This window comes from Lineus longissimus, chromosome 1 (assembly GCF_910592395.1).
Source record: "Lineus longissimus chromosome 1, tnLinLong1.2, whole genome shotgun sequence".
Taxonomy (NCBI): Eukaryota; Metazoa; Nemertea; class Pilidiophora; order Heteronemertea; family Lineidae; genus Lineus; species Lineus longissimus.
The window spans coordinates 6,138,892-6,162,871 of record NC_088308.1 but is presented as its reverse complement, the minus strand read 5'-3'; the positions used below and the strand labels follow the sequence as shown (position 1 = coordinate 6,162,871).

The 23,980-nt window shown below is 42.0% G+C and overlaps 3 protein-coding genes across 5 annotated transcripts; 2 read left to right on the top strand and 1 right to left on the bottom strand.

Annotated features, from left to right (window-relative positions):
* The first annotated feature begins 5,161 nt into the window (after positions 1–5,161).
* LOC135486923 (uncharacterized) lies at positions 5,162–13,023 on the top strand. 2 transcript variants are annotated; one of them, XM_064770102.1, is made up of 10 exons: positions 5,162–5,280; positions 6,772–6,923; positions 7,418–7,806; positions 8,156–8,171; positions 8,624–8,842; positions 9,056–9,265; positions 9,671–9,858; positions 11,309–11,468; positions 11,992–12,072; positions 12,309–13,023. In XM_064770102.1, coding segments are annotated over exons 3-9 (831 nt in total). In that variant the 5' UTR covers positions 5,162–5,280; positions 6,772–6,923; positions 7,418–7,770; the 3' UTR covers positions 11,994–12,072; positions 12,309–13,023. The 2 variants fall into 2 exon arrangements, 1 of the variants encoding a protein (XP_064626172.1); XR_010446756.1 differs by lacking the exons at positions 8,156–8,171; positions 9,056–9,265; positions 9,671–9,858; ... (1 more) ...; positions 11,992–12,072; positions 12,309–13,023 and having other exon boundaries at positions 8,624–8,745.
* Positions 13,022–15,279, bottom strand: LOC135486910 (uncharacterized). 2 transcript variants are annotated; one of them, XM_064770082.1, is made up of 2 exons: positions 15,223–15,279; positions 13,022–14,110 (listed from the first exon to the last, which is right to left on the bottom strand). In XM_064770082.1, the coding sequence occupies exons 1-2, from the start codon at positions 15,229–15,231 to the stop codon at positions 13,022–13,024; spliced, it is 1,098 nt and encodes a 365-aa protein (XP_064626152.1). In that variant the 5' UTR covers positions 15,232–15,279. The 2 variants fall into 2 exon arrangements, with proteins under 2 accessions (XP_064626152.1, XP_064626159.1); XM_064770089.1 differs by lacking the exon at positions 15,223–15,279 and adding an exon at positions 14,593–15,212.
* Positions 15,280–22,763: 7,484 nt separating this feature from the next.
* LOC135496891 (ras-related protein Rap-2c-like) lies at positions 22,764–23,516 on the top strand. Its single transcript, XM_064786461.1, has one exon. It carries the CDS (start codon positions 22,764–22,766, stop codon positions 23,514–23,516), a length of 753 nt encoding a protein of 250 aa, XP_064642531.1.
* The last annotated feature ends 464 nt before the right edge of the window (positions 23,517–23,980 follow it).

The window sequence follows — 23,980 nt, the reverse complement described above, 5'->3', positions numbered from 1 at the left end:
TTAACTGCTAAAAGGCTTAAAAAATCAATTGTGGTCTTGTCTCCCATTCTCTATCTTTCATTGAGGCTGCCATTTTGTCCCAGTAGCTCCATCACATGATCCAAATCTGTTCCCTGATTGGCTGCTGATTGCCCAACACCAACCAACATGTTGTTCAGAAGTAGCATGGCCTAACATAGGCCAACATTGGCCAACAAGTTGGCTGATGTTTTCACTTGTTTTTGGACCCGTCCACACTGGCAAACAATAGCAAACATGCCTCTGCAACAAGGCCCAACACGATGTTGGCCAATGTTGGCCAACATTTGTTGGTTCATGTTGGCTAGTGTAGACCGGGCTTAACTCTTGAAGGAGGCAGTGATAGGCCCCATGCATGCTTTTTCCACAAGTATGGCTTTTGTCAGTTGCGGCGGCGACGGGGGTTAATCACAACTGAAAGAATTGCTGCTAAAGCACCTAGGCATGCTTTCTTCCTGTGGTTCTCCATTGTTTTCAAGAAAAAATGAAGAGAAATGACTGATTTTCCCTCCAAATTGCCCTCAAATTCATGCCAAACACGGCCAAACTTAGTCAAACTTGTTTGGCAATGTTTGCCTGTGTTTGATAGTGTGGACGGGTCCCCAAACATTCGCCAACATGATGTTGGCTCATGTTGGCCAACAATTGTTGGCGAATGTTTGCTAGTGTAGACCAGGCTTAAGGGAATGACGTTGCGTCGTAATAGCGGGATGACGTGAACTCGGATCTCGGTGTGCACTCACGTAGCGGGGAAGGTGTTTCGCGCCAGGACCTGCGCGTACTGAAAGCAACGAATAACGCCATTTTCTACTATTGAGCTGAAATAAAATTGGAAAAGCATCAGAAATGGTTTACTGATGAACCAGAAGAAGAACACACATACTGCAATATAAAGCCGACCAAAAAGCCGACCAAGGAATGGTCGGCTTTTTATTGGAGTATGTTTGTTTCTTTAATGGATGCATAATCCGCGCAATGATCGTAATTTGACATCATGATTTCTTCCAGTGGTCCGACATCTCCTCAGTGAAAACCTACCCGCACAGCTAAAAAAGCCGCTCCGACGTTTTCAGTTCTGATTTAGTTTTATTTTAGTTTGGTTTACACCGAGTGTCATTTTGCATGCATCGCACAGCGCTTGTACAGGCAACCAAACCATTCAGGCATGGAAGTTAACCATATACAAACGGCAGCATTCCAAACTTTTCCTTATAGTGACTTGGGCAATGGCTTCGCTTTATCAAGAACATATGGAGTGCTGATAATCGTCACACGAAGTTTATTAGATTGTGTTTTGAGATGTTCCCGTCTTGATGCTATGTGTGACGTCATTAGTATTGGAAAAAAACGTGGAAGCCAAAAGTCAGTTTGTTTACTTGGCAAGTATAAGTACCAGCCGGTATCTGAAATGCTAGAGAAACGTGCACTTTATAGAACATTTGGTTCTGTGGACGACCAAAAACCGCATTCATGTCAAGACGTTGATAAGTTGCTAAAACAAAAAGCATTTGAATTTAGTGACACGCACTATGCTATATTCATTGGAACTCCACCACGCCCTGTCACAGTTTATTGCCATAGCATTGGTAAGGTGCGAAACGAGTATATTACACTGCATGGCAGGAATTATGCCGAGGTACTGAAGCCTCACTATAATGGTGGAATATGGGAGACAAGTGGCTTTTCTGATTTCAAGAAAGTTAGATTTCTACCGGAGGTATGTACATGTATACCATCATATTTCTCAGTAAAGAGAAAAGTGCTATAATCATGATTCATGGTTAAATTATTCTGTTTTTAGGGATATCGCTGCCCTTTGAAGTTGATGGATGGACGCTGTTTCAAAAAGGTCCCTCTACAATATGTTTTACCCTGGCCCCTTTGCGCTGGACTACCGATACTAAGAATCATCTTATATTATTATCAATTGCGACAGAAATGAAGTTGACACAAAGCGAGTAATCTGTTCAGTACGGGAAGAAGCGGAGGACACTTGCAAGCGACAATGCTCTACTTGGAGTAACAAGCTCCAAGTCAAGACAATATAGGTTTCTGAGTAGGCTACATGTAGATTGTACCATTTCCTTCTGAAGCATGCTACATGTCCCGGGATATTTCACACTCTCTTGGAGCATTACCATGCGGACACAGTCTGTCATGTTTGTTCGAGTAAATGTGAAGAACTAATGTGAATGCGAAATTTAATGATTAAAACAATATTCGCCCTTTTTAAGATTTTTGTCTTGAAACTTAGGAGCTACGTTAAAACATGGAATCAAACAGTAAGCTTTTCATCCACATCTCTAGATCTTTAGTGTCCAAACTGACGACTATACTTTCGCCAACGCGACGGGTAGTCCACAGCAACCCTACAACAGGGTGCCCTTTGGTAAGGCAGGACTGGCCAACTACAAGCTGTTTTCAACTTTCCGTATTGACCTGCGACAGACTGGTGTCAGGGTCAATGATAAGGTACAGTATGGAAATAGCAAGAAGAACATTTTCCCATTATACGATCACTCATATCCTATACAGGGCCAATCTACCTTCATAGTTTTCGGCAAAATCCCTAAAGAGATTATGCCTGACAAATGTCAGGCAAAATCCCCGAAGGGATATAGAGAGGTCAAGACTTTGATCCGAAAGCCACCAAAAAAAGGTGATATTTTGACGACGGCGGGGGGGGGTGGGGGGGGGGGGGGGGTTATCGCTTTGCCTGTTGTGAGAGGATGAAACAGTGTTGATGAAGTCAACCAGAGAAAGAGAGGCACCAAGCATTCTCGTTATTGGATTAACATCTAAGTCCCTCTAATGTGCCTGGATGATCACAATGGTTTGAGGTTATGAATGCCAGACTTCAGACTAAGTGGCGGCCCTTATAGTTCGAGACACTCCTAGAAGCCCCAGCTAAAGCAAAGCAAAACAAAGGGGCACGAATTGTACCTGGGGCTGCAACTGATCCAATAGGGTATCCATCCCATGCAGGCCCTTATTGTATTTTCTGAAACAAAAAAGAAACAGGGTTTCTCATAAAGAAGAAAACTTGGAATTTCCTATCTTTTTTGGCATCCAAGAAAGCATTTTCAAGCAAAATTTTGTGTTCTGCTTATCATTTGGACGCAGAAGTGTTTTAAGAAAAGGATTCGAAGCTTGTATAAACTTATATATATATTTAACGATGTGCGATATTGTGTCGCCACGTCTGCGTTATATCGCTATTTACGCCATTATAAAGTGGCCATATTAGGCACAATCTTCTCACGATCGTGACGTGGCGATACAATATCGCGCCACGTTAGTCACGTTAAGTCCATAAGTGAAACGAAGACTGCGGTTAATTTGGTTCACGTGATTTAGTTTGACTGAGGTTTGACTTGGATGGGACAGCGTCTGCACATGACGCACAACTGTTTCACTGTCTGATCAACTTGCAGGTAATTTGGAAATCGTCTTGCAAGGATAGCCGAGGAATAGTTCACTACCACAGAAGCAGTCTTCAAAAAGAATATCACAACCAGTTAATAAACGGACGGATTGAGGGTGGATATTGCTATATATATCCAACACTAAATGGCCGAAAAACGAACTTGATCAAATTGGCATGATTCTCAGACCCTCAATACAAAGGAATTCTAATCTGATCGTGACATCTTGAAATTACAGTGATGACTTACATGCATCTCCAACGCCATCTTTGCCCACATACATGGTTTGACTGATGGAAGTGACTATTTGGCAAGCCCGGCTTACCAACCAGCGACTTTTTTTGGCCCTGAATGGAGAGCTGAACTCATTGATATTTATAGATGTCGAAGAGCTCGATATCATTGAATGGCAAAGCGGTCAACAGTATATATTAGACTGGAGTTATAGCGAAGGACCTTAGCAATGTACCCAATTCATTTATTACGCTTATCAGCTAGGTGCATATTCCTCTCCAACGATTTATGACAAGAACACGAGTTTAGTAGTCAACAGGATTTACCTTCGACTAATATTGATGATGATGTTGATGATGACGATTTTAGTAAAAGAAAATGAATCGAGAGCGAGAAATCGGCCATTGTTAATTATGTGCATATTAATTCAAATATGACGTCACTGCTCTCCGATTGGCTAATGTGTTGTAAAGTCTCTGGCTCGCCAAACACGGTAGAATTTTTTACCTGTTTGGCTAGCCTAACCTTTTTGGGGAGGAAGTATTGGTCTATGGCAAGCCGGGCTTGCCAACTGGGTTGATTTTCAGTGCTGTTCGGCAAGCAGCTCTCCAAACACGGCAAAACATGATGCGTGTTTGGCGAGCAGTTTGCCAAATATATATACCCGGCCTTCTCTCACGAGCCTGTCATGACGCAGCGAGTTCATGATAAGTTGCATGATGTTTCAAGAGTTTCACGACACATCGCGTAAAGGACCTTTGTTTATTACACGCCACGTTGCCTACGAGCAATGGACTTCTCAAAACTATTACATCATATTAGAACGAGATCCCGGCAGTTTGACGACGGATCTCGCGTTGCGTGTTGATTTTAATGTCTGGTTAGCTCAGCCTACATGTTTGCGATCAGCCTGCTCATCTGCTTGTGCCAGAGTGGAATTTAAATTTAGTACAGTCTGATAGTTCCGCTCCGCCATTTTACTGAGTAAATCATTCGTCGGGTTAGTTCTTCTCATGGATACAATGTCCCGGACGTCGATCGCCGCTACCATTCTTCAGCATGACAAGCAAAATTATGTCCGTCTACCGCCACTGGGGCTTTTTTAAAGATGTTGCTGCTGAAAGGAATGAAATAGCTTGCAGTTAGGGTTTTTTCATGCCTATATAGTCGCCGTCAGCAGTCATGGCAGTAAACGTCTATGTCCTTGAGGGTAGCTGTTAGCGATCTCTGGTGTTTAGACTCACATCAAATTCTATTCCCGTTGGGTATGCAGATTTTCTTTTCGAGGAATTTGAATAACGCTCATGGGTGTTCTTTTGCAGTTCAGTTTATTGATAATCTGACATCCTTATTGGGCCGATAGCAAAATGCAAATGCAATGTAAATGCAAATTATCTCGAAGTTCAGGTTTATCTAAATCTCAACATATCAAATTCGATCGATTAACCTATTTTTAATGGCTCACAACACTGGAATGTCTCACCTGTTAGTCGCGATATTCCGCGTATATCGAGTAGATTTTTCACTGCATTGTCACTTAATAGGCGGCACGGAGTACAAAGAATGGGGTGAAAGTTGTACTGTGTGTATGAAGAAGAATGAGGTAAGCCAGATTCTTTAGGTATCTCCAGTATAGTTATCTTGTTGCGTTACGCAATAGGGGACAACTGTTACTTTGATGTCGAGATTATCACGGTGTCCAGGCCAATCGAAGACATATCACACGGAGTCCAATCGACAGGACACGATATCTCTCTTAACTTTATTTAAATTTGCTTATTGCATTTGCAGTTAATCGGGCAAATGACAGGGGTGACTGGCGATTATATTATAGGCTGTCGACCCTGCTGGCTGCCTGAACAACTGCAATATTTTCAACGAAAACAATTATTGCATGAGCGAAATCGCGTACAAAAAAAATGATATGGCTTCGATTGGAGACCTCAATTATGTGTTTCTACATGTTATCGCATTCTCGAGGCAAATCGAACACTCTTAACATTTAATAGTAAAAATAGCTATTTAAAAGTCATTTTTCACTACTCTGATAGTTGCTATTGCACCTATTGTGAAATTAGTTGTTTTAACTATCAAAATAGTAATTTTTAACCATTTCAATTTTAATTTTACTAATTTTTTTAGTTGGAACAATGAATTCATGGTTAGTTTTTACTAATTTCACAGTTGGTGCAATAGCAACTCCCACACTATACTTGTTTTTACATATAAAGTTTAAGAGTGAGGGCTATTTTGCTGTCGACACAGTCCTCAATACACCATGACATCACAGGATTAAACTGGGTTCTTATTTGCCAACAGGACGGCAGAGACTTTTATCGCTGCCAATACACACTTTCATTACAGCATGGCATCACATGGTTAAACTGGGCTCTGATTGGCCAACATGACAGAGACTTTTCTCGCTGCCAACACAAACTTCCATTACACAAACAGCAGGACATGGATAAAACCTGGCTCTGATTGGCCAACATGACAGAGACTTTTCTCGCTGCCAACACAGACTTCCATTACACAAACAGCAGGACATGGATAAAACCTGGCTCTGATTGGCCAACATGACAGAGACTTTTCTCGCTGCCAACACAGACTTCCATTACACAAACAGCAGGACATAGGGTAAACTGGGTTTGATTTGCCAACATGACAGAGACTTTTCTCGCTGCCAACACAGACTTCCATTACACAAACTGCAGGACATAGGGTAAACTGGGCTCTGATTGGCCAACATGACAGAGACTTTTCTCGCTGCCAACACAGACTTCCATTACACACACAGCAGGACATAGGGTAAACTGGGCTCTGATTGGCCAACATGACAGAGACTTTTCTCGCTGCCAACACAAACTTTCATTACACAAACAGCAGGACATGGATAAAACCTGGCTCTGATTGGCCAACATGACAGAGACTTTTCTTGCTGCCAACACAGACTTCCATTACACAAACTGCAGGACATAGGGTAAACTGGGCTCTGATTAGCCAACATGACAGAGACTTTTCTCGCTGCCAACACAGACATCCATTATTTGAATCAACCTCAGCTGTGTTCTGAACAATTTCTGCTTTCCTCCAGGTCCGGTGAAGCTCTCGTAATAAAGGTCGTTGCAGGTGTCGCCTGCGTATTCGCGGGTCTCTGTGTCGTCTGCCTCGTCGTGTTTCTGTGTAAAAGGTACTTCGGCAAGAATAAGGTCGGACTGGAGCAGCATAGAAACAAACCAAAAATAAGTAAGTGGACTCTACCAGTTGTGTTGAGGGCAATGAAATGATGTGCAGCTACCACGTTCCCTTCCGTTCAATTAAACACCGATTTACTTAATTCCTGGACACTTTATCCGACTGACAGATTTTCCTACCAAACAGGAATCTGTCGACCCGGACTCCGTTACACCAGAGTCTTTCAAATAAAGAAGAATTCTCCATTCATTGATTTATCTGTCCTCTGGAGAAGTGTCGTGAACTGTAGAGGGTCGTAGCTAGCTTTCTGGTCTTGGCCAAGACCAGGGAGCCTTTTGTCCTTTGGGGTTACCTAAATGCGGAAATCCTGATCTTTGGCCCTAAAATTAAGTTGAAGAAAAACCAAACTTTGAAGAAATCAGCCAGGGAGCTCTGGCACAGCAGCTAAGAAGGACTGTGATATTTTCTTATGAAAAAGAGTTTAGTTTGGCCAACGGGTTCTTGTTATTTTTACAGGTTATAAGTCTTCGAATACATTCTTTCAGTTAAAAAGCAACGTTCTGACCCCTCACACCGAACGACAGCACCGCCCTCTCCTCCCGTCGGCAGATTGGTGTCATGGAAGTAACGTCGAGGATGATTCGAAAGTACTGTCCAACTCAAACATTCATCCTTTTGCTTGTATATCATTGTCTTCAACGTACATGTATAAACAGAAGACGGGATTTAGCTGCAGTTGAAGAAGACGGGATTAGCTGCAGTCGACAAACCATTTACGAATTCATGGATTACTATATATTAACGAAGAAAATCACCATAAAATGCTGCTTCTTGCAGAATTAAGATGATGATGTATTCAACAGATGACTAATGGGTTTCTACCATGCAGTGACTGATAATGATTCTGCAGAAATGTGACACCTGTATTGCTATGGTGAGAAAAAAATAGAAAATAAAAAGCATTTTGAGTCGATGGGACGCAATTATTATGATTTATTGATACTTGCGCTTTGCACGAAATATCCATTATGTAAATTGTTTGAGCGTTAATTAACGGATGAGAATATAGATTGTCATTACGTTTATTGATAGCCTTGAGGAATGCATTGTATTTCATTGAGTCGTGACGACCATACGGATGTAGATACATGTACCTTTAAACACGTTGGTTTGACTGAGTGTGTCGGGATCCTATTATGTGCCATCGATAAGTTACGTTTAAAATGCGAACCACAACAAAATCCGTTATCATACTTTCTCTCATATCCTCGTGCTTACTCCAGTGCGTTGATAAAAAAGGTAAGATGTTTAAAAGAAGATAAGCTCGCAAGAGAGGGCGATCATATTTCGGAGAGCTCAGCGGAAGAGCGGAGAATGTGTCAATCAGCGGTGGGTGCGCCTCCAAGACAGCGAAAGAGCCAAGTGGAATACGACCTGGTATAGGAAAGAGGACGAGGCGAGAAAGACGGAGACAATCTGAATGCAAGATCAGGTTGCGATCGGCTACTGGCCAACTTGCTCGAGCTAGGGTTCATCTCGAGAACGACTATAAGGCGATTCATTGGGAGATGGAGACCAGAGCAACAGCCAGGTCACTGTCCCTCCACCGTGACCAGATTTAAGAGTATTACTGGCGATTGAGTGTCCTTTTTTCGTACATTAGTATTTGTATTTCATAAGTATTTCATTAGTGAAAACTATTATAGTTAACACTTTCCAACCCCTCTGACCCTCAAAATATTACAATTTAGGTCCTAATGTTGCAAGAGGGAAACCTGCATCACAATCGACAACCTATGATAAAGGTGAAGCAAGCAAAGCCGTAGATGGGAACCCCAACCCGAGCCGATATCAGGACTATTCCTGTACCCACACCCGCCGCAATTACCCACCGCCCTGGTGGTTTGTTGATCTCAAAGCGCGCCATTCCGTCAACAGCGTCACCATCATCAACAGATCGGATGGTTATGGTAAGAGAGACTACATGTTTCTACGACTTCTTTCTCCTTTTGTTCAGTTCATGGCGCCACCCATGTTGTGAGAGACTTAGGCGTGAACTTTAAATTTCTTTTTACTGCCGCGGGGCCTTAGGACACGCTATCCGCAAACTCAATAATACAAAATACTTGTTGGAATAAACTAGGCAGGAATTCGTCCATAATATCCATATCGTTCCCTTCAAGGCAACCGTCTCAAAGACTTTGATGTGATAATATCAGAGGTTGCGCCACCAAGCGGTTTCTCCTCGGGTGAAGTGTGCTACAGTCACCAAGGAAATTCTGCCAATGGGCAGATATACAACCTACCATGCCAGGGTAAAGTCGGGCGGTTTGTTGGTGTGAGACTAAGGGATGCAGGAACCCTGAGTCTCTGTGAGGTGGAAGTATATGGTAGTAAGTAGTACCAGTATCGCTCACAAGAGGCTTGGCTCTTCAGGTCGGAGGCACACACACGTACTCTTCATAACTTAATCTAATCAACTGCCCGACCCCACGTCTACTCGCGTCAACTAGTCTGTTTATTATCAGAAGGAACATCAGTAAGGGAACATCATTAAAGCCAACTTCGTAATAGAATTAAAAGCATTACTTCTAAAAACTTTGCTCTTTACGATCTGCTGGTATAGAGGAATAATGAGCAATATAGTTTGCTCATGTCTGTTCGATTTGTTATTACTAGAAGAAATATTCGTTTAAATGAACCTTTAGAAGGAACATTCCTTAAAATGCCCTCGTCATATACATGTAGCACGCCGTAATGTTATTGGCTGTATTCGCATAGTTTTCTCTCTATTTCAGACAGTTGGAGCTACATGTACTATGCAATAACAGCTTCTGAGGAGCTTAAGCTCGTGGCAACAAATTCCCTGATATCACTATCAGAATGCAGTTATTGGTGCTTGAAGTGCCTGGACTGTTACGAGTTCTCCTTCACGAATGAGGTGTGCCGTATGTACGGGAAGGACGTCATCGCCGGAACACCGTCAGTAAGCAAACGCTTCAAGAAAATATGGTGATGTTCTAGAAGTCATGACAATGAGGTGCAGCCATCTTTGGGAAGAAAGTGTCCTATCATTTTTTTGTCACTCAACGTGTTGTTGAAGTACATGTATAGGCGCGCATAACGTTCAATGAGATTAGAGAAATAGCCTTGATTTTAGAATGACTTGTGGTGTTTATTGTTCTGATGCGAGAGAGATTACAGAGGGACTATACGTATAGTGAGTTCGTTCCATTTTGTCAGCGGTCACTGCGCGCTCATGTTTTGTTACCCGCCTGTAGGCCTAATCTTGTCCGTTCAAATCATGCTGAAAACTATCTAGCTACCGGCGCGCCTTCCAATCCATCCGTCGTCGCATGAAGTACAGCGCATGCAACCATTTCCCGATCGGAATCAAGACCACTCCGTCCAAATTGTCCTTAATCATACACCACGTGCACTGTCAGTGAGGTTGGGACCCGCTACTGAAACATAAATTTCAACAACACTGTCGTATATAGACTGATATACAAATGCAAACGTTCAGCGACTTTACGTGCATATGATAACTGACCATGGCAATGTTTATATCTGTTTGTCTGAGCCACAAAAAATACAATGAACACTACGGAAAGTTAACCAATGGCCGACTCCCTTTTTTTCAGAAAGACATTCGAATGATGGATTAGGCCTGTTCCCATGCAATCACCAGTTGCATTGTAAACGACAAAATGTATCGATGATACACTTTTAAATTGATATTTAAATACAATACCATAACAAAAAAGTGCCTTTTTCTAAAATGATTAGTTTTCAATAAAAATAATAAAAAATTTGGGTAATAGGGTTTGCAGATGTTTGTTATGATGCGATCGATATTAATTGTGGAACTGTATCGACTGAACTGGCTGACTATTTATTAGCAAAATGGCGACGATAGAATTGGTTATTTTGGCAATGTTGGCAGGTAGGTTTCTTTCTAAATGGCTTTATTTCATGAGGCTCTCGCCTGGTCATCTCCATATTACTTTCAACGGGACTTCTCGACAAGCGGAAACGCAGTGTTCTGCTGGTGCAAATATTTGGCAAGAGCACGACCATGGTTATCAGTATCTATGACATTTGGAATAACTGCTTAGCCGATGCTACTTATTGATATGTCCTGTACATGTATATCTTTTTAAGCCCAACATTTTTATACGATAAGTTATGTAGCTGAGTTTTCGGCTCTAAAAGAAATGATGTCCTTGACCCTCTTGTTTGATCCATTCGCAAGATCCATTCCTATTTTGCTGAAAAAATGGTCATTCTTCGGAGAACCTCTGCTCTCAGACCAAGTCTCCTTTTGGATGTCTCTTTTACCAGCCTTGAAAATCTTCTCCGGATGTGCAGTATGATAGACCATTCCATATCATTGCGTCGCTCCATCCTTGTAAACCATACTTGTTTGATTGTAGCCGTGTCCGGTTCCGAACCAATTAGTCCGAAGTACGAATTGCCACAGGAAGCTCTTACCCTGGAAAAGTACGGTCACTGGTGTGGATGGGAGAGAACGGGGATCTTGCCGGCTGCCAAATCTGGGTATTGCGAATGTAATGATACCGTACAGATGTGTGTGTGAGTATCAAGTGGTAAAGAATATGGGTGGCGCTAAGATTTTTAAAGGAGAGGGTCATACACATCGTAACGCTGCGTGGACGTCCGATTGGGTACCTCAAAGTGAGGCTGATGTCCACCGTCTTCCACAGAGTCCGAAAGGTCATCAGAGCGTGTGCTTCAGACTACGGCCCACTCTGGGACACAGAGAGACTGGCCACGTGGCCATACGGTGCATCAATGGTGACAAAACTCTGGGTATCAAGGGAGGAACAAAATACGACAGCCAGGTTTATCAGAGACATAACATAGCCATAAAAAGAATCGAACGCTAAGAAGAAGAAAATGAGGGGGTGGTCGTTTTCCACTACACTGGCTTCTTTTCAATTTCGAAGATATCTTCTGACTCAAGGGCTTTTCTCGGTCAATTAGTTTTTTTGTTCCGAAAGAGGGTCACTTAAACGATGACCATAATCACTCCGTGAGAGGACCCATCCAAAGGTTCGCACTCGGTTCCTCCTAAAAAAAATCTCTTCGTTTACAGGACCGTGAAACATCCTGTGGATGAAGTGGACACTGCCTGTGCCGTCCGTGATTTTTGCACCCAATGCATAAGAAGGCCAAGGTAAATACCTTATTTACCCGCAACCCAGTAACCCCCTCCCCCCTAATACATGCAGGCGTCCATTACCATTGCAAAATGGTGTTTATGTCTTGGTTTAAGGAATTGATACCGAACTGGAGGTATTGGTTGTCTCACCAAAAATGCGAGGGTGGAGCTAGAATGTAGACCAAAACCGAGGCCTATAGGCACGTCAGTCTTTCTCTGCTTGGGTGACATAAGCAATGTTCATGTTTCAGCATCCTTGAATTCAACTGGTGCGAGTGTGAAAAGCCATTTGTCGACATGTTAGATAAAGCGACGTGTCCGACACCGGAATGTGAGGCGTACAGGACTCGCCTGCTGGCTGTGTACCAGAAAATGCCATGCTACTGTCGCTGGCTTGGCAAGACGTGTACAAAGAAGGGCGTTAAGGAAAACGTGTTCTGCTGCCAAATAACTTCAGTTATTGGGACATGTTAGCATGGTTGCAGCGATTACAAAAGGAGCCGTTGACCAATATTGTCCATTCTTATTAACTGTTATGTTCCATCGCGTGCAAGAAAAAATCGTGCCTTTATGCGGGCGATCTGTACCAATTATCTCACTGTTTATACTCGTACAAAACTTTCAAGTATAGTAGGTCGATACAACGGTCATCATCTGTACCCGTCACCTCACTGTACTCGAACAAAACTGTCAAGTGTCACTAGAAAATGAAACTCAATAGGTCGATATAATGGTGATATGACTTTAAAATATTTCAATGATGAGGCTTTGGAATATCTTCCGACTCTCTGTGGACTGATGACATCAGCATTCAGCTACTACCTGCAGGGTAAACGTGTCTCGCTGGATTGCATACTTATTCGGGACGATCAACAAACCTTAAAGAAAGCAATGAGATGAGCGACCATTGTCGAGGCTCTCGATCTGCAAATAAACAAGTCAAAACACTTTAATAAAGCTTGCTTCATATTTCAATACCACCACATGCTTCGTTTAAGTGCTTTACAAACGTTTCAGGAAATAGATGATGCCTCGTCGAATGCATCCGATGTAATCGGGCTTTCAAAGTCTCTGCTATACTATTCTCTTGCAACAAATCATTTGTACGGTCATCAACATACGTTCCAATGTAATTATGGAGCTCCAACCAACTGTCTGGAAGATTTAGAATGATGTTTTTCACAGAAAACGACTTAATTTTCTCCCCGCTGCAGCCGGCTTTGTGTAGTGAAGACAGATCGCCGCGAATACGAATGCAGAGTTTCTTCCCCTCGTCCAAGGCCGAAGCGGTATCGTTGTTATTCAACTCATCACGCCTTGCTAATGTCAATTGATGCACCAACCGATTGTAAACAATATCCAGAGGCTCAGCCATCAAATGAACGACTACCAGGTTTTCATCGGATTTAGTGAGTTTGCAAACGATAGGAACCCAATCGAATTTCTTCGTCATGTCAGAAGCCGTGATTTGGAACATCTGATAAGGGCGTTCCCTGCACTTTTTAACAAGATTTTCCGTTGATGGCGAATGGCAGGTTCTTCTTTTCCTACATCTATCCACCCTCGGCGATGTAAGCTTTCCCAAGGCAGCAGCCGTGCATCCTCCGAGGGATGTTTCAAAGTTATTCTCATTCGCGAATGTACCACGCATCAGAAACACATCGGGGTGCACTGCGAAGAAATCCGTCAATTTTGACGATAGATCATCACCGTATGAAAAGAAAACGATTCGTCTTGGTTCAGTTGGACCAATACGTGTTGATGGCTTTCTCCCAGAATTCATCCTGCCCTTTCTGGCTGTTTTGCCCCGGTAGGGTATAAAAATGGTCCCTAGTTCTTCCTCGCTGGTACTCTTCAGATGGTATTCCTTGATGTCGCTTTCATCCAATAAGAACCGCTTCCGCCGCTCAGTTAAATGGACGGGCTCTTTCATCCATTCTGTTCTTATGAATAACGTGAAAGCCGACAGACTTACACAGAGAAGGAGGAGACCGAGGAAGCCGAAGTTTCTCCGGAAGATCTGTCTGCAGGGATGCCGATATCGCATCATTCTCTGGTCATCAAAGAGAATAGAGAGGGACGTGAAAAAACATCATAAAAACTACATGTAAGAGTATCATTATTAGCACCACACTATAGATAAATGCGAAACAAGTTTAGTTTTTCATTACCAAAAATTAGAGGACAGTTTTTGTCAGTTGCCTTGTGAGTACGGCGCTGAATAAGGGACGACGCAGAACCTCTGGCATATAAACATTGACAGATATCACTGTAAGATCAAAGCAGCTAAGTATAATGTACAGTCATGTTAATCCTATTCGTATCATCTCAATCGGTTCGCCTGGAGGTCACCCTAAACGTTCCTGTCGCATAGTTATAGAGATTCTATATAACCTTCTGTCCATAATTGTTATAGATTCAAACGAGTCTATTGTTAAGTCCCGTAGCCGTTTTATTTAGTGTCACACTGAAAAGGACAGTCCAAACATATACTGGCCTTTTGGAATATAAAGTTAGGGGTCTTCGCGTACCTACCTATTACAGTGTCAACGCTAAATCAAGAAGAACGTGATCCACCCTCGTCGACTTTTGTTCTTATGGAGAGATACAGAGTTCCAAAAATGCTGTTCTTAGCGGGGTTTTCAGCCAGTCGAGGGTAGCTGTATCCGCGAAAACCACGTGATGTTTTTCCTTTTAACTCGGGTAATCAGATTGAAAACTTTATTTTCAATTCGCAGTAAGAGAGTGGTTTAAATGTATTGATGTGAAAGTAACAGATTGAACTTATTGAAATAGTGTTATCATTGCATACATGTGTGCATGCGACCGTAAACACAGTATCTATTTTTGGAAAAATACCATAATATAAGGTTGCATATCTGCCTGGGAAATAATACCAGATGGTTTCAACTTCAGCTTTTGATAATAAAATCGTTTGGGTTTATATTGGCTCACCAGTTAAGGCGAGCTAAAAATGACTTCTCACTTAACTGTAGCGATTCGTTTTGTCAACAAGCCCCAAAGTTTCTTAAATTCCCTGTGGAATTCCTTCGAGAAATTTGCATACAGGAACGGATGTGCCGGTCGAGATGACAACATGATGCAATACAATACAATGATAGTCTCATCTATCACGCGAGTTCTTTCTGGAAAGCACCAACTTACAACTATCATTGACGGCAACGGAAGCCAAGCGAAGAGGAAAGCAATGACTACGTACAAAGATCGCTTCGAAGCAGTGGCTTGCATGTTATCTTTGTGCTTAAAGCTCCGCCGAGGAGAACGTCCACACGCTTCATGGCTTTTGGCCCTCCCGACAATGGCCAAATTTTCTGATAATTGCGGATTTATAAAAGGAAATGGTGAGTCGTCTGGTATCTCTAACGTTCCTAATCTAGTTCTCAATTGTTTGTTGTCAAGATCTTCATTATCAGGCACTTGATTCGGGAGAGAAGCGCTCCGCTCTGGCTGCTGCGGTGCGCTCGACACTGGCAAAAGTCGTGGAAGATGAGACATCCCAGGACGACCAGAAATGTCCCCGTTCTGCCCTTCATTCTGACTGATTACCGAAACCGGCGAATGACTCCGAGATGTCTCAAAGTTTACTTTCCGTTTGTGATTTCGGACCACGCATACTATCCTCATATAAGCCACCGAAACAAACAACATTGAGAAAAATCCGAGTGGCATCATGACGTAAAGTAAAACGCTAACGAGCTGAAGAGATTCTCGGTCAGACTTCGTCCCTTCGCGTAGTAGGCATATTTCGTAGAAATGAGATGTGGAGTTAGGTAGAGCTGCTTCGACACCAGCAACAAGTAGGCCGATGATCCACGACAGGGCTATTAGCGCTTTGTCAAGTCGCTTTGTCCAGCCGTTTGACCTGAAAGGGGAAGCAACAGCTCAGGAGGTCGATGATGGCCATCTTATTGCATATATACATGAGTCAATATAAATCGCAAAAAAATGTGAGATATCTCGCTGACTGTCACCTGTTCGGAAGTTATCATAGTCGAGTGAAACATCTAATCATATGGAATGTTGATGTTAATAATGATTTCCTTATTGGGTTGCTAAATATTTAGATGAGTTTTTCTCAAAAACCTGAACGAATGGTGCGTTCTGAATATCTTAATCAATTGTCAGGCAATTCACAAGTGTTATCATCATTTTAAAAGTACTTTGAAAAAAATCGAAATCAAAATCAGCCCATGACAAATACTCAATATCTGTCTTTAGCCTAAGGTTCCGACTTCTGGGACAGCTGGTCACATTATTTTTGCGATAGGCAGGAATGGATGGCAGCTGGCTTGAGGGACTCGGGCACTAAGACCGGCTTCGGTGGGACGGATATGTTGATGGTTTTCACCACCCGAACCACTGAGGGTTGGTATTTGCTCTAGCTGTCATAACCATGACAACCAGTAAGTACCCCCATTAATCGCAGATCATAAACGGTAACTGGTAATAATATTTGAGAGGTAAACTAACAATAGTAGATAGTTATCGATGGGAGTGGGCATGTTGCAGTGTATTTGATTGCTTTTTAGTCCAACTCGCTGCCTTAATATTACTATTGGGATAAGTTTACTTAAAAACCTAAGGTTTCTGTGCATGGCATCAAGAGGACACGAGCACATCCTGAAGTGACCATCAAGCACAAAACAGTTCAGATTAATAAAATTTAGGGTGACTGCCTATATAGGGATGTAGAACGAATTCGCAGCTTTTGATGATAAATTTCTTAAGCAATGTTAGAATTTTTTGTAGTACTTACTCTTAAGTGTTTAATAGACTAGTAGACTGTCACCTATGACGGAAAAATATCACACGTTGAACTGACCTGACTTATTCACACCGTCCCATGAACTTGCTAATAAAAAATACACCTGTGTCACAAGGTGACTGTCTGTTTGAATGTAACACAATATTACACGCCCATCCACAGGTTTTTGATGATAAATTTCTGAATAGCTGAAACGAATTTTGCAACAGACGACTTCTCAAAAGAAAGTCCTGACTTTTCTGTACGTTTCTCGACTGAAGTCTATTGTCATAATTTCTTAGTTTGGCTAATTAAAACCATTAATGTGTATTTATGTGTAATTTCGCAACTTATTTTGCTCTTTAGCGTAAATTGTTTCTTGTGTTTAATTTTCAAGGGAATCTGGATCATTGCGAATGGAAATGTTCTTCCTGGGAATCCTGCCCAATGTGTATACTTACCCCGCAAACGGGTGAACCACTGCTAGGTATCTGTTCAAGGTCACGGCATCCAAGGTCAAAAGTGTCACTATATTCGACAAGGAAGAGCCGAATGATTGAACTCGGCACGCTAACACCCCTGGGGTCACACCGTATAGGTTAAGAACCATGACTGCCATGGCTAACGGGACACCGAGAGAATACATCAGTATATCGCTAATACTGATGTTAACAATGATAGCATTGGTGCTGGTCCATAGGCTTCTGTTCCTAGCGTAGCAGACGATCACTAGGACACTTCCGGTTAATCCAAAGATGAGGGTCAAGGTGAGCATAACGCAGCAGACGATACAGGTCGGTAGGCCTACGGAGTTAACAACGAGGAAAGTCACTGGTTCATCCGTTGTGTTGAAGCAGTTTTCTGTTGAACAGGAAGGTCCATAGTCCAGATAAGCCATTAGATTCTGCCGTTCCACAAGGAAGGACCAAATGTTCTGTTAGTTATTCGCGAATTCCAGTAAGGCACCTTTAATGTTTACTGGTACTTGTAATTTAAAGCTCTTAAACCGTTAGCCTTACCGTTAAAGATCGGCTTTTGACGCATTGCGATGAAGAACGTCCGAGAGGATGCCATGGGTGTTCCTATGGATTCAACAGAAAGACGAGATGGTCCTTGACTAGATACCGTTCCGATAACCATTAGAATTCATTCTGAACGGCCATATCTTCAAGTTGTTGACACTGCCCAATATGTTGCTCTCCTGTGATAATGCGAGTAGTGTCTGTGCTTGAATTTGGGACATTCTCATCACGACTTATGACTAACACAATAAGTATCAATCACGAGGTTCAACAAGTTTCGGACACTGAACACAGGTCATCCGTTGCTATGCAGTGGCCTCCTTCTATCCTTCTATCATTCCCGGGCACACATCCGATCGCGTATCGAACGAAAGCTTCTAGTGCGAAACTGCAGCAAATCAGTTGTCAGTTAGAAATAATCTTCTTTGTTACGTAGTTGCCCGTATCTTTCCTTTTGTCATTCCAACACCAGTCCGCGTTTGGAACGAGAACATCTATACCAGTACGAAAATTCATTTCTATCAGTTGAAAGTCAGAAATATTCTCCATTTAGAGATAAAGTCCAGGGACCTGGAATAGAAGAACGACATTAACTGATGGCGCTCAATCGTGTCCAATAACATTGGCATAGTGTTATCAAATATTGTCCCGATGTCTCATTGTTTATATTCAGTGCGTTATTTGGATTCTCCTCACGGAGTATTGTGCGTGCGTTTGATTCGCCCATCTTTGTAATTAAGGGCGGGTTGCAGTTCAGTATATTGAATGCATGCACATGTTTATCGAATTGAATATATGGATTATGTGCTGAACATAATATTTTTTATGGAGACATGTATTCAATGGCTATATGAATAGGTCCATCGCTGCCAACCATTTTCATTTGATTAGTGTAGGTTTTTTTTACTAACTCCGTCGAATAACCCATATCTAATATGTAAAGTCAAGGACTTAGTGAGCCCCCCTTTAGGTCGGGGGAGCTCCCCCGAACCCCCCTACGAGCATATGTTAAGTGCAAGCTCTAACAACTACAGCTGTTACAATGGGGGGGACACCCCCCAAACCCCCCTCCGTCGACATAGGTTTTTACCAGTGCGTTGGGGGGAAGCTCCCCCCAAACCCCCCCGGTGGACAGTCAACTAGCCCTTCTGTGTCATACTGCTGGAGGGGGGGGGGGTGCGATGGGACCATCCATTCCTTCCAACACATTTTTGTTTTGGTAATATAATACGTCATTGTGATTGTCCTTATTCACGGGAATCGGGCGTTTCCAGTGATATACGACACAAATAGGTTGTCCTCATGCATTCACTTTGGAAACGCATTTTAAAATAGATGTTACGTCATGTTAATGGGGCACGTCATCATCGCGTACATTTGGGAAAAACTCCCTAACGAGACCGGAGCAGACGGCTGAAAGTAGTTTAATTATTGGCCGCTAGGGTGCAGAATGTACGCCGCTCACCCGAATTTTTCACGCAACTAGGCCTATAGCTGAGTAGAGCTAGTTCTAGTTTGTGATTCAATTTGATACTTCAGATTTGGGCAGTAGACCAATGTAACTTCGTCGTCAGTGTGGTTTTAAGCAGGGAAAACGTATTTGTTTTTCTTAAAGTGCCTTTTTTGGACGGGTGTGTGCGATTGTTTTGTTTATGTCACGTGACCTCGACCATGTCGACACAAAATTGATATAAAACCACCTTTTCTGTCATTATTTATGACGGATATTTCTCTAATAAAAATATCAATATAATTGGCCAATTTCTTAGGCATAGGCCTATGTAGCGAATTCCCATGAAGATTTAAATTAGATGTTCTCGTAACCTGTTACAACTGGTCTGATTTATAATTCAGCGCTACAACTGGTCTGATTTATTTATTCAGCGCCATTTTGAAAAACCAAAAAAAATTGTTTGTTGGATATACAATAATTACTCTCTTTATTTCACTTCATTTACATTATATACTCCCGCACACACGTGTATCTTAAGAGCCCCTCCTAAAGGGGGTCTTATCAAATGCAAACAGGTTCTATAATGATAATGTCAATATCACTGAATACATTCTTATTCGATTCAGTAGAATGCGCAATCTAGCTTTAAAACTGTGACTTACATGTACATTGTACATGTATTTTCGTTTTTATTTAAAAAAGAGCTAGTGGACTTCGCCGGCATTCATATTTCTCCTAAAATACCGTTTGGAAGTTTGATATTTTTAAAGTGATACTATGATGTGATTTACAACTTTGCGGAAATACGTCCGTTTTTAATTGTTGATCACAAATGTAAATCTCAAATTTTCCATTTTCGATTAGATTTATTATAAAATCGCTGAATGTAAACCACCGCGACCGCGAAAATGTTCATGTTGTGACGTCATCAACGAAAACGGCATCGAAGCGAGCCGTCCGGGCGGGATCAAACCATCAATTTCTAGAAAATGTGCATTTCGATTCGAAATCCTTACCGATTTATGAGAAAGTGACGTAGTCATTTGTCAAAAACAGCTAAAACATTATATGGTGAAATTTGACACGAGTTACCCTTTAAATCACGGAGAACATCATGCTTACCTTTCAAGACTACGGTGATTTCACGAGGGTGCCCGTATCCATGAATGCAGATTTTCGTATTGCTTTATCCTGTTCTCTTGTTTTTACGACTTAAAAGGCCGGGGAGACTAATAATAACTGTAGTCTTTTGTTTTGCTTGCAACTCATTTATGGCCTTCTTACAGAGAAAGGCTAGTAAATGTCATGAAGCAGCTTGACTCATACGAGACACTCGGCCTACAAGGAAAAGATAAGTCCAATATTGCGTCAGACAGAATATCAGAATGACAAAGTAGCAGTTGTTTATAAAATAACACAAGTTGGATAGATGGAATATGAACGAATTCATTACTAGAAGTGCATTCTTAGCAAGTATCGCGGACGAATAAGCCGGACGCTGCTGAGTGAATTATTACCAGTCATTTTCCAGTACTACCCCCACACTAAGCCCGAGGGCGAGGCTTTAATTGAAATACAAATGAGCCTGGCTACTAATAAAAGAGCACGTGCTGGATACTTTAAGCCCTTATGAAAACTACTATCATAATGTAAATCAGATTGCCGTCTAGAATGTCACGTAAAAAAAGATAAATAAGATGAATCCTCTAATTGGTATATTGCGTAGAAGATCCAAATGCACATCACGAATATTCCCGAGTGCTCGGCTTCGGCCTTACTCGGAATTTGAGGATAGTTCTTATGGTTATCCTCCAAGAGCTTTTTTTACTATATTGACGTTCTTGTAGTAGTCCCTACACGCTAGTAAGATCGCTAAATGAGCAAGGAGTCATAGGCTATGGATATGTCTACCCCACAGTCTCTTGTTTATTGGGTATAACCCGAAGAACTGTTTTCAATATAGAGAGATGATGTCTGATGTTTGGTTTAGGATTAATGGTGACTTATTGATGACTCTGAAATATCATGGATCCAGATCGAAGGTCTGGTCAAGCGTTCTTCAGAAAACGACCAGAAGGCGTTAAAACTACATGTACATGTATTAGCAAGTACAATGTATGAAAAGACTGCACACAGGAGCGAGTCGAAATGGGACATGCTATAAGGTATCTTTTTGATTTTTATGAGAAGAGTGGAAAAGGGAAATTGATATGACGATCCTGGCGACATCTACAAAGTTAAAGAAGACGATTTTTCACATTATAGCATTTGCTTCGGAGGGAATCGCATGATTCTGTCCGTTGTGGCCTTATTAGCAATTTCTCAATAATCTTAAAGATATCAAAGACGTTTCTCTTGTAATGCTGTTGTCAACACCAGAAGAACAATAAGAAACAATGCCATTTCTTAATTCAGCCCAAAGCCGGGGGTACTCACAAAAATGAAAATGCTTCGGACGGAAGAGTGGCCCTCTTCTTGATCGGATCCAAATCAAAGATCTACAATTTTGCAGTGATTAAAGTAAATCCGTACGTTAGTTTTGTCAACAAAAAATACTTAAATATAGGTGAATCCTTGATGTTGTCTCATATCGCCACCTTACAGGTATTCATGTTCCTATAAACACCCTCTATAAACACCCTCTATAGTACCAAGTGGTACTAATGTTTTTCTGGTCAAGGGCAATACGTTTCAGCGACATGTTTATAAACTGCTACATGGTTACTGCCACATTCACCTGTAAATACTGAAGAAATACTCAATCATTTGCGAACTTATCGATTAAAAATCGATTGGACCTCTCAATTTGAGCTGCCGATACAACATTCTATCTACATGTATACATAAAATTCAATTCAATGTTTGAATTAAATAAATAACTAAAATTTGATAGTCTCAAGACATACATGTATCACAAATCGTATTTTCTCCGATTCTTCGATATGCACTGCATAACCACACATGTACTTCGAGGTTCCGTGAATTAGTTAATCCAAAGTGTATGGGATTGTGCCTATGCTCCCTAACATTCTCGGAGCACTCCGGGATGCAGACAGCGCTCGGAGCAGGGCTGACTTGGAAAAGCGTTATAACAACTTCCAAACGTTGTCTTGGCAGCCTTTTTTTTAAAAACTTAAAGATATGCTAGAAAATCCTGGTCTAAGAAGACTGTTACAAAACATATATACACTGTGAAATGGACCGATTGTCATTAACTCTTGAACAGGAGACGTGAACATTTGTCAAGGCAGGTGACACCTTAAGACTGGTGCGCTATCGTCAACACTATTACCGCACTTAGTGAGTTGACACCAGACGTGAACGTTAGCAGGTGAAATGTAGGTGTTGTTGGCCAACTCGAAGGGTCATGCTCATCCGCTCAGCTCCAAACAGTCCCTACAACAGTTTTAATATTCGATCTTTCTTGTAGCAAGTTATTTGCAAAAGAATCGAACTTAAGTCTAACATGGCGAAGCAAGCGTACGAGAGCGAACGCAAGGGCTCTCTGCCTGTCGCCTCAAACATCATGTTCATGGGCGGAGCTGGTGTTGGTAAAAGTTCTATCATCTCAATGTTCTTCCGCAACGAGTTCATGGCCGAGTATAACCCAACAGTAGAGGAGGTATACAGGGAAATTCTAGACGCGGATGGACGACAAGTTATACTGAATATTTTTGACACTGCAGGCTCGTATCAGTTTCCGGCAATGAAACGGATCTACCTCAAGAAAGGGGACGCCTTCGTCCTTGTTTACTCCGTCAACGAGCTCTCCTCATTCGACGAAGTCTGTAATATCCGGAATGAGATTCTCAAGTTGCGAGGTGAGTCGGCGCCAATTGTATTTGTTGGTAACAAAGTCGACCTACGCGGCGGTCCTCCAACCATGTCTGATGTTCTCCGGGACGCTACAATCTCCATCGAATGGGGAAACACTCACGTCGAATGCTCTGCCTCGGAAAACGACCGCCTGGATCAGATCTTCATTGAAGCGATTGCCGCAATACGGCGTCGGAACAGAGACAATTCAATATCTATAGATCGGTCCATAGACGCTTCTATAACACCGACAGAAACGTTTTCACGTCCATGTGCATTGAGTGTTACCTCCATGCGGACTAGACGTTGCGGTAGGGCGCATTCCGCGGATTTTCTGATCAAGACGGACGGCAAACGGTTCAAGAAAAGGAAAAGGTTCAAATGGTTATGTGTAATATCGTGAAGACCATTGACATTTATTTGCAGCAATGTGGAAAGGGACTGACTCAGTGCGACTGACCATGCTTTGTTGCTGGCATAGGGCTTCCATCAAAGTGGCAACCACACACAAATTCTCAAGGTATTCAACATGGCGATCTGAACCTTGTGTCCCTTTTTCGGTTGGGTCACTTAATCGGACGATGTCACCTAATCGGTTGCAATTGTAACAGGCTGATGTGTTCTCGTTACGTTACTTGGTGATCGCTAATTGATACATGTATTCATATGTTATCCAATGAAAAAACTTAAAACAACGCTAGATATGTTCATGACGAAATTCAAACTTACTTAAACATTGGTGTCTGTCTATGTATATAACGCAGATATGTCGAATAAAAAATTTATAAACAAAGGGCTCTGAATGTCCAACATATGGGAAAAAGTGGTGCTTTCGTATCCCGGTGTAACAGTCTTTATGTTCCCCCA